The 11,324-nt window shown below is 46.2% G+C and overlaps 1 protein-coding gene across 6 annotated transcripts in view; it reads left to right on the forward strand.

Moving 5' to 3' along the window:
• The first annotated feature begins 4,000 nt into the window (after window positions 1-4,000).
• The window catches only part of cux1a (cut-like homeobox 1a), a 112,615-nt gene continuing 105,291 nt past the window's right edge, over window positions 4,001-11,324 (forward strand). For 4 of the 6 annotated variants that reach the window (XM_035535805.1, XM_035535803.1, XM_035535808.1 and 1 more), the window contains exon 1: window positions 4,001-4,090. Coding sequence is in view for 3 of the 6 variants with exons in the window: in XM_035535803.1 (XP_035391696.1) it covers window positions 4,028-4,090 (63 nt within the window). In the remaining 3 variants the exon portion in view is untranslated. The remainder of the gene's footprint in view (window positions 4,091-11,324) is intronic. The other 2 variants (XM_035535806.1, XM_035535807.1) reach the window with 2 other exon arrangements.

Below are 11,324 nucleotides of genomic sequence, written 5' to 3' on the forward strand. Positions count from 1 at the left end.
CTGACTGTCAGTCACCTCAGCCTGCTCCATGTGATCCCACTGTGACAAAATAACACTTAAATAACACCAGGACGACTGAACAGAGCTGGTGCTTGTTTGTGTAAACTCTGGAACACCCCCTTACATCATCTGTTTGCCATTTTCACAACACCACAGAGCAAGTCTCCTGACCGTGGCAAATCTGGGTGGTCTGAAAGGCAGAACCGAGTCCTGAAATAATCCAGTGTGGTTTGGTCAGGGCTGTAAAACATTGCTTTGGCTATTACTATTTTACCATAACCTGATTTCCTTTAACATACAAGAACTCAGTGTATGTTTTGGGGGCTTTTTTCATGAAATGTGCCTCTGTTTATTACTGACTACAGTGAGTACAGTGCAGCCCAGAACAGAACCATAAAATCCCCCGTGCAGTCTAAATCCTACCCGCACAGTTTCTAAATCCAACTGTGATGCAAGTCGTGCCTTAGGAAGGCTAAACAGATGGCTCTTTGGTCTGGTAGTTAGAGCTTATGTTTATCTCCTGTTGGACTGGAGTTTGAATCCCAGGTAGGATGGCTGCCTTTGGACATTGTTGCACATGGTGTCAGAAGTGGCAAAGCCATTGGGAATGCTTGCTAGGTTGATAGACCCCCCCTGCTATGAGGAGATGGTGTAGCCTGGTGGGAAGACCCCTGACGAGGGGCATGGGTGTGGCCCTGAAGGAATGGACAGTTGTGTGAGGAGGGGCATGTGGGAAGTGTCATGCACAAAGGGGCCCGCCCCAGAAGTGAGGCATTGTCATGGAGACTGTCACTCTCCAAAGGGGAGGATGGTGTGATGGTGCCAGTCACTTTGGGGAAGTTAAATGGGTGCTGTGTTGTGGTAGTCAGACCTCATGTTTACCTCCTGTGGATACTGGGTTTGAGCCCCAGGTAGGGTGGGTGCCTTCAGCCTTCGTTACAACTACCCACAGAGTCTACTTCCTTCCCACAAATACTAAATTCAACCTGAGCCTAAAGGATTCCTGTGCAGAGTCTAAAAGTTTAGGGATTGCTCTGCTCAGACAAAACTACTAAAGCCTGCAATTGACTGATGAGTTGAATCAGCTGCATGTATGTGTTCAATCACCAAACCACACTGGCCTCTGGCTCTCTGGCAGCAGGTTTTGACACAGTACATTAGCTACATTAGCTAATAATAGTTAAATGCACCTGATTCAACTCATCAATCAATTGCCAGGTTTAATAGGTGTGTCGGAGCAGAGCAATCACTCCAGCCCCCCAGGACTGGACTAGGACACCCCTGGTCCAAAACCTACCCACACCCTAAATCCTTGTCTAAAGCATTTGGATGCTTCAACACAGGTAATTTACTATAGACCTTTACCACAGATGATGTACTACAGATGCTTTATTACTGTAACACAGATACTTACCTACAGATACATCACTACAGGCCCAAAGCACGCAGCACATACTGCCTTTGTGATAACTACGTGTAGCACAGCCTAATCGACTCTAACTGTACACACAGGTGATGCTAACAAAAAGGGGGTTGCCTGCACACCGATCACTTCACAACATTTCAAGGTTCATGGCTTTTATTAACTTGGTGTACCTGCCTTTTTTTTCTTCAGGGAGAATCGATCGTAAACACAACAATCCTCTCTGTGGGTGACCAGCTGCTTGGCTTGCACTGCCACTAGAGGGCGCAGTGCAATCAAAAGCCTGGCTGTTCTCGGTATTCAAAAACAAAACACAAATGGATGCATCTTCTAATTATTTATGCACTGAAGATGGGATCAGTTAGAAAGAGAGTAAATAATTGCTAAGATCTTATGCGGAATAAGGCACACATGACGATCTGGGTGACGATACACTATGCTTGTCTCTCCATTCTATCCATAATTAAAATCCAGTCCTGCATGCCGCTGTTTTAAACGAGGACTGGCCTCGAGAGGAGCCTTATTTGATTAAAAAAGCAAGCTGGAGGATGGGGGTGACGCATGGGGGTCCTTCACAGCTTATCACGGGGAGGAGGATGAGGAGGAGGTTGTGGGCTCCCAAGAGTGGGGGCGGGGGGGGGGGGGGGGGGGGGTGAGAGCTGTACCAGGGGAGCTCTGCCGCTCCTGAGGGCTTCAAAACCAAGTACCAATGGGACCCGCTTCTCTCCCAGCTCCCCTGATGACTTCTACGGGCAAGGAAGGAGAGGGATGCAGAGGGGAGGAGCTCTGAGCCTCCCTCAGCTCCCGAAACCTGGTCTGGCCCGCGCTGAACAGAAGCAAGGAAATGCAGACGTGAGTTTAGAGTTTCGGTGTGGGCAGGTAGCTCGGGCCAGCCGAAGAGTAATGGGCATCCGTACACAGGTTTCCATACCACAGGTCAGGTTTACACCAGGCATCCATAATTTTTTAACATTATTTCTTTACAATAATAGATAAAGCTAACATGGCGATATGCAAAATGCAAAAAAACGCAGGAAAAATATTCCTGCCTCTACAGCATGAATAAAGGTTCACTATATTTCTGATTCATCTTCAAATCATTTATTTAGGCAGCAATTAAAAGCGATGAACGCACAGGTCATAAATGAGAATCACAAACAAAAATATAAATATATTAAATATAAATACAAACCCCACATCACGCGGAAACACATCATGCGTTTTTAACCAACAGGGGGCGCGCCTTCCTAAGCTCAAGTTCAAGTATATCACCGATTCCTTATAGTTTATAGTTTCAGTATCGAACGTTTAACAAAATACAATAAATAAATAAATAAATCCGAGTAAGAATTAGTTGCGACTTTGACGTTGTTTTACTGCTTTTTACTCTTCCCAAGAAGATGCACCCAATATGTTGCAAAATACTCCTTTTAAAATGTCCCTTTTAAGATTTGTATTATATTGTACAGCTGCACGTTCAAGTTCAAGTTCGGTTTATTCGTCACATACATAGTCATACACAGTATAACACGCAGTGAAATGGTGGAGAGTGCTCTGTCCAAACTGAGGAAGAGAACCAGGGGTGCATAGAGAAAAAAAAATATATACAGATAAATATATATATTCTATGTATGTACAAAAATATATTAACAATGTATGTACAATATATGTATATTATGATTATATACACAATGTACAATGTATATGGTTGGGTATATATGTACACAATCCACAGAATGTACAGATCCATTTTGTATATATTTTGTATACGTTATAATGTAGTTTGAAAATATTATTTGTGGGCTGCAAGTAGGTCCCCGTCAACAAGATGTAACCTGTTTTTTCAGCTTCCTATTACAATAGTCTATTTGGCGCCAACTGAAAACTGAGATATATATACTCGTGTGTTTGTTCTAGTTAGCCATATATATATATATATATATATATATATATATATATATATATATATATATATATATATATATATATATATATATATATATATATATATATATATATATATAGCTAACTAGAACAAACACGAGTCTTTGAACCCTTCGAGCTGTGTGCTTTGCAACTTCTGTAACCTTCAAATCCGCGCGCAGGTGTGAGTCGGGATGTCGATTTTAAAGACGTAAACAAAAAACAATACGATGACACGAACTCTTTTTGTGAAAGACCCACATCTCCGCCAAACCTTTCTTTGTGCGTGTGTGTGTTTTGGGGGGGGACCTCCAACTACTGCAAGCTCCATCCCGTGTTTTCTCGCTTTATTAGCATGCCACCCCCGTCTCGATCATCCTGCTCGGTGGTCCTTGGTCGATATCGCAGGTTTAGCGGTCGATAACTCCGTTCCACGGCGCGCGCTAATAAGGGCTGGCGCCGTTCGATCGCTCCGCTCCGTGTTTTGCGCGCGCTCCCCCTCCTCGTCGGACTGAACTCCAGCCCCCTCGCTCTCTCTCTCGCTCTCTCTCTCTCTCTTTCGCGCTCTCTCTCTCTCTCTCTCTCTCTCTCTCTCTCTCTCTCTCTCTCTCTCTCTCTCTCTCTCTCTCTCTCTCTCTCTCTCTCTATCAGCCTTTCATTCCCGACTCAATATGTCTCAAGATGGCGGCCAATGCGGGATCGATGTTTCAATATTGGAAGCGCTTTGATTTACAGCAACTCCAGGTAAACTTCTTTGACTTTTACTTACTGGGCGGTTGTTTTGGTTTTCTTGTTTTGGTTTTCTTTTACCCCCGGCCCGGGGAGAGCAGGTAGCCTGTCTGGCGCGCAGCTCTGTGGAACCTCTCCACCAGTTCGCGCGGCCGTGTTGAAGCTCTCCCGTTGCCCATCGATTACAGCGGTGCTTGCGCTGATCGGAAATCGATCCTCTTTGTTCAGTTCCCCATCGATCAGCCATCGCGGTGGGGGCGGGGGTGGGGGGTATGGGGGGAATCCGCTGGCAGGGAGACAGCACGTGCGTCCCAGCTGTCAGGGGCATCCTCGCAGCCTCCAGACTGCTCCAGTCTGGGTAGTTTGGCCAGTGCGCAAAGGAACTGGCTGTACTGGAATCGTTTGGTTTTGGAGAAGACGCGTGCAGGGTGTCTTGCGGTGTCACGGGTGGCGCTGTGGTGGCAGATACCTCTGCTCTTCAGAATTAGCTTTCATACGTTACTTTTTTTTCACTTTAGGACTATGTACCGTCTAGTTTATTTTTTTGTTATTGTTGGAATTTTTATAAGTTGTAATTACGGTTTCGGTGTTATGAGCATCGCTTTGTCGTACGAAACTTTTTGACTGTCTCGCTGTATCAAGTCCAAGATCAAGTTCAAGAACGGGTTTGGTTGAACTTGGTGTCCGACGTTGTATCTTAAATAAAAACTAAACAAAATAAATCGAACAAACAAACAAACAACAACAACTAGCAACTAGAAAACAAGTGCGCTCCGCGATCCATGTATAATCACGTATGTGCTGTATGCGCAGTGCAGGACCCCGGGCGATGGAGTTAGTAATATTCTAGGTTCACTCTTTTTGTTTCACGCTTGGCACAAGTTTTTTAGTGTGAAGTTCATTCTAGCTCGGCACTGACTAGGTTAAGTTACCGAAATGTGAGCTAGTGATATGGGTGTTATATTAGGAACCTGAACCTTGGCCGCGATCAAAATGTGGACTCTGTATTGAAAATGGTTGTATTTAAAATTGATCTATATATATTAAACATGTGCTATATTTACAATTTACTGTATTTTACTGTTATTGTTAGGGTTGGTACTTTGGTTTAGCCAAGTTTTATATATATATATGTGTGTGTGTGTGTGTGTGTGTGTGTGTGTGTGTGTGCGCGTGCGTGCGTGTGTGTGTGTGTGTCTGTTGTCAAAATGTTCAGGGGTGTTTTGGCGCGCCGGAGCTTGCTTTTTGATGTAGGTTACGTCTCTTTCATCTGTTGTTAACAGTCCACCCGGATATTAGTCTAAATTCAATTACATTTAATTGCACCAAACAACGTTGTTTGATATATGTGTGATAACCCGTTCAGTGGGCTGTTCTGTAGCAGGCACTACGTTAGTAGTGTCGCCCAGTCAGCTGGCGGATGTACCGTGTTCAGGACATGACGGGACGATTCTCTTATCAGCCTTACACAAAGTAACCCACAAAGCCCACCTAAACCATGTTAAAAGTGAAAATCCCCTTCACCGCAAACGCGGCTGAAGAATGCTACGTTCCCCGGTGTCTTGATTTGGGACATTGTAATTATCTAGGATTATAAGATTTTTTTGTGTGCGTGTTTTATTTTCACGGGGCATGCCGTGTGGGGACCACCCAAGAGCTCACCCAGGCGGGTCTCCTCTGATGTGGTTACCGATCCTGTGGTCGGTCCTTTGCCGCCCGCCTCTCCGACACACTGGAGCTGGCACCGGCGCTTTTTTGGACGTAGCGAGTGAATTCCTTTTTGGCGTCTTTGTAAAGGGTGTGTTTCGTTTGATTCACCGCGGTGGTCTTCGCCGTGTGATATTAGGGCGGTTGTTTGAATGGATTTAACGCGCCTGCTACTCTTTTGTTTTCTGGAGAAAAAAAAGTACGTTGACTGCTTTAAGCGTAATAGCTGCCGCCATGTGGTTCAAGTGCACCTTTGGAACATTATGCAGTGATAGTGTTATTTATGAGGACAACCGCAGTTACGCGGCTGTTCTCTGGGTTAAAGGGGGCTTGTGTCTCGCTTGGGTTTATGTCGGATCTTTGTTGTTTTTTGCTCCGTTACCTGTCACCTGGGCTGTGTGAGGTGCGCAGCTAAAGGTGAGGCTAAAGGCGGAGCCTCCTCCTTTGTCGCGCGTCACCGTGCGGAGACTTGACTGTGATGCAGGTAGCGCGGTCCCCGTCGCGATGAGAGGCGTCAGTCGTGCCCCAGCCTGTTCTGGTCTGCTCATCGCTGTGGTCACGCCTGCCACACCTACGACGAGTGAGACACACACACACACACACACACACACACACACACACACACACACACACACACACACACACACACACACACACACACACACACACACACACACACACTCACTCATCTGATCAGGACTGTGTCTGTAGCTAATTTCTTCTCTTCTCTTTTCTATGGAAAAACCCTCAAAATGAGCATCACAATTAAGAGAGCTGGGAGAATGTTTTATCTCCTGAAATTTTAAGAGCAGTGTTCAGGTTGAAAAAGCATTAACAGCTCATAAGTAATGGGGAATAGTTAAAAAGGTCTTCAGATAACATTCATTAGTGTATCAGTGGCTACGTTAGGTACCTGGCTGTGTTAGGAACATGGCTGTGTTAGGAACATGGCTGTGTTAGGTACCTGGCTGTGTGAGGAGCGTGGCTGTGTTAGGAACGTGGCCGTGTTAGGAACGTGGCTGTGTTAGGTACCTGGCTGTGTTAGGAACGTGGCTGTGTTAGGAACGTGGCTGTGTTAGGTACCTGGCTGTGTTAGGAACGTGGCTGTGTTAGGTACCTGGCTGTGTTAGGAACATGGCTGTGTTAGGAATGTGACTGTGTTAGAAATGTGGCTGTGTTATGAACGTGGCTGTCTTAGGTACCTGGCTGTGTTAGGAATGTGACTGTGTTAGGGACCTGGCTGTGTTAGGTACCTGGCTGTGTTAGGAGTGTGGCTGTGTTAGGTAACTGGCTGTGTTATGAACATGGCTGTGTTAGGTACCTGGCTGTGTTAGAAATGTGACTGTGTTTGAAATGTGTCTGTCTTAGGAACGTGGCTGTCTTAGGTACCTGGCTGTGTTAGGAATGTGACTGTGTTAGGGACCTGGCTGTGTTAGGAACATGGCTGTGTTAGGTACATGGCTGTGTTAGGACCGTGACTGTGTTAGGTACCTGGCTGTGTTAGGAATGTGACTGTGTTAGGTACCTGGCTGTGTTAGAAATGTGACTGTGTTTGAAATGTGTCTGTCTTAGGAACGTGGCTGTCTTAGGTACCTGGCTGTGTTAGGAATGTGACTGTGTTAGGGACCTGGCTGTGTTAGGAACATGGCTGTGTTAGGTACATGGCTGTGTTAGGACCGTGACTGTGTTAGGTACCTGGCTGTGTTAGGAATGTGACTGTGTTTGAAATGTGTCTGTCTTAGGAACGTGGCTGTCTTAGGTACCTGGCTGTGTTAGGAATGTGACTGTGTTAGGTACCTGACTGTGTTAGGAGCGTGGCTGTGTTAGGTACCTGGCTGTGTTATGTATGTGGATGTGTTAGGGACCTTGTTGTGTTAGGAACATGGCTATGTTAGGTAATTGGCTGTGTTAGGTACCTGGCTGTGTTAAGAACGTGGCTCTCCTGATCCAGACTTTGTCAAACGTATGAAAATGCTGCGTGATCAGAACAAACCCGCAGCCTGTGGGCCCGGAGCTTCCAGCTCCTGATACATTTGAAGTAATGAATCCTGCTATATGTGGAGCACCCAGGGACCAATCACTCGCTCACCTTTAAACGTAATAGAGAACATCCCTCAGACGTTTGACGTGTACTGTGCAATGCCGGTATTTGGCTGACAGTATTCTGTCTGTTCAAAAGCACCTGAGTGGCTTTGAGCTCAAGGTGAATGTACCCAAGCGGTTATATTACTTTGTGTGTGTGTGTGTGTGTGTGTGTGTGTGTGTGAAAATAAACTGTTCTCTCTTCTCCAGACTGCTTTTAGACACTGCTTTAATGCAGACTTGAAAGATGTGCAGAACAAGAGTGTCTCTGTGCAGTCTACCACTCACACACACACTCATGCACACACGCACACACATGCGCACACACACACACTGAATTCTCCCTTCAGATCTTTGCTACTTCAGAGCCTCACTAAACTTGTAAAAGAGGCTTGACAACAAGACAGAAACAGGACAGTGCGTAACGTGTCCAGAACGAGCCTGTGTGTGCAGCCCGTCCAGGTGAGCCTGTGCTCACAGTATATAACCTGTCCAGAACGAGCCTGTGCTGTCAGCATGTAGCCTATCCCGACCAAGCCTGTGTGTGTAGCCTATCCAGACCGAGCCTGTGTGCGTAGCCTGTCCAGAACAAGCCTGTGTGCGCAGCCTGTCCAGACCTAGCCTGTGTGCGTAGCCTGTCCAGAACGAGCCTGTGTGTGTAGCCTGTCCAGACCGAGCCTGTGTGCGTAGTCTGTCCAGAACGAGCCTGTGTGCACAGCCTATCCAGACCGAGCCTGTGTGCGTAGCCTGTCCAGAACGAGCCTGTGTGCGTAGCCTGTCCAGAACGAGCCTGTGTGCGTAGCCTGTCCAGAACAAGCCTGTGTGCGTAGCCTGTCCAGAACGAGCCTGTGTGCGTAGCCTGTCCAGAGCGAGCCTGTGTGTGTAGTCTGTCCAGAATGTGCCTGTGCTCTCTCAGAATTACTTTTGTGTCATCAATCAATAGAACACTTTTTGGGTCAAAAGGATCTTAAGTCTGAATCAGCACTAGGGCCTCTTTACTGAAATTATAGATTAATAATGTAATAAATTAATGATGTTCTAAATTATAACATACTAATGTCTTAAATTAACAATAGTATAACATACCAAATCATAATATAATAACGTGGCCTAATAATGTAGTCTATTAAATTTTTTAATGTATTAATAATGTGCTAAATTAATAAAGCACTAATAATGTACTAAATTAAAAATGTACTATTTATGTAATGTTAATTAATAATGTACAATTTTATACTTTTCATCTGTTCTAACTGTCAAATTTCAAAGTGGCAGCATAATTGAGGAACTGTTCATTTCCACAGTACAGGAATAACACTGCTGTAAATTTAGAAGTGAGCTGTTGCTCAGTTTGCACCTGATTTAGACTTTTAAAAAAAGGATAGGAAAAAAAGCCGTTTGAGAGCAGAGCTGGCAGCCGGAGCGCGGAGCCCGTTACTGGGGGCTCATGCCAAGGCCCCGACGGGGCAGGGGACCCAACATGGCGTCAGGGGAATCGACGGTGGAGACGGCGCTGTTTTATCCACGCCGTTCAGACACACGGTTAAGCACAAACACTGTGACTGGAAGCAAAACGCAGAGAAATGTAGGACTGTGTAGGGTCGTTCATAGTTTTATTTATGCTGTGTTGTGTGGAGCTGTTCTGCAGTGTCGATCATTGTGACCCCCCCCCCCCCCTCCCAAACCCATTCCCTTGCTGAATGTAGACATGCTGAAATCGAGACACGGTTATGGCAATGAGGGCACGCACACACACACACATTTATTACCTTGCTGGTTGTGTCCCCCTGTTGTGTGTTAGGGCTGCAGAGGTATGGTGGGGGCTTCCTGTCTGCCCCGAGAGCCTACTGACGCCAGCCGCATAATGAACTGTCCATTCTGAATAGATGTGGGAGGGGATTTACCCGTCTTTCTCCCGCGCTCTCCTGCTCTCTCATTCTGTATCCCCCCCTCTCCCTCTCTCTCTCTCTCTCTCTCTCTCCCTCTCCCTCCCCCCCTCTCTCTCTCTATCTTTCAGTTTCTCTCCCCTCCACCTTTGTCTTTCTCTATTTCTTGCTCTCTCTTTCTCTTTCTCTCTTTCTCTTCCCCCCATTCTCTGTCTTTATTTCTCTCTCTCTCTCTCTCTCTCTCTCTCTCTCTCTCTCTCTCTCTCTCTCTCTCTCTCTCCTTCTCTCTCTCTCTCTCTGAAACGTCAGGTCCTTGCTACGTTTTGCCAGTTGACGGAAGCCTTTAAGAAGAGAACGAGTTTTCTGGCTTACGTCATCGAGAAGACAAACTCCTCCTGGACTTTATCTGACACTGAAACGCGCACTTTAAATAATCCAGACACATTGTGCTGTGAGCACAGTGTGAAAGCCCTTACCATTCTGATCGTTTTCAGTTCTGTTTTTTCCTGTTGCTTATCTTGCAAGGGAGTCATTTCTAAAGAAGTTATGAAAGTCTACAATGTGATTATAATAGAACTGCAAAAGTGTGTTAAGATGGTTCATATATAATGGACTGGGTTATTACTGGGTTATTACTGGGTTAGACAGAGGAGAAAAACTCCAAAGCACTTTTATTTGCTTCTGTTCTGAGACATCTGGAACCAGTTGGAGGGAAATAGCTGTGAATTAAAGCTATGGGAACGAGACAGACTGCCCTGGGAAACACTGCTATTGCTCTGTCCCTCCATCAGGGGAGGGACGGTTAGGAGTACATGTACAGGATGGTCCTCGCGGTGTTCCATGACACGACAGGTGTTCAGCTGGGTCTACATATAGACCTACTCACTCATACAGACCCGTTCTTTCATAAAGACCCCTCTCTCATAGAGACCTACTCAATCATACAAGCCCACTCCCTTATACAGACCCATTAACTCATAGAGACCCACCCTCTCATACAGACCTATTTAATCATACAGGCCAACTCTCTTATACAGACCCAAACTCATAGCCAACATAACTGCAATGACTGAGTCATACAAACACAAAAGAGCTTAAATAAGAAACAACACAGTAGCATAATGGCACACAGGTGGTGCAGTGATTGAGGCACACACAAACACACACACACACACACACCACCTGAGTGCAGCGTGGCATAAGACCAAAACAGACACGTGTAACAAAAGACCAGACTTAAACAAAAAGCCACGAGCAACGCCACCGTCATTCGTGAGACGTTACTGGTGGGCGGAGGCACCGTCACAGTACCGCCCACCAAATGCACGCCTTTCACCTATTGGATAAGGAGACGCAGAGACGCTGCCCTGTTTCCTCGACAGGGCCCTCGAGACCGATTGGTTGAGGGGTCGGCGCCCCTTCCTGTCGGCTGGGACTTCCTTTATCGGACAGGGTGTGAAGATGTAACCCCTCTTGTGTCAATGGGTCTCCTTTTGTCGACCGGGCGACGGCCCGCATGCTGATGCCTGCGGTTCCAAAAGCCCAGCTGGATACCGCACACCTGGGCAGCCCCC

The sequence above is a fragment of the Electrophorus electricus genome, chromosome 17, assembly GCF_013358815.1.
Source record: "Electrophorus electricus isolate fEleEle1 chromosome 17, fEleEle1.pri, whole genome shotgun sequence".
Taxonomy (NCBI): domain Eukaryota; kingdom Metazoa; phylum Chordata; class Actinopteri; order Gymnotiformes; family Gymnotidae; genus Electrophorus; species Electrophorus electricus.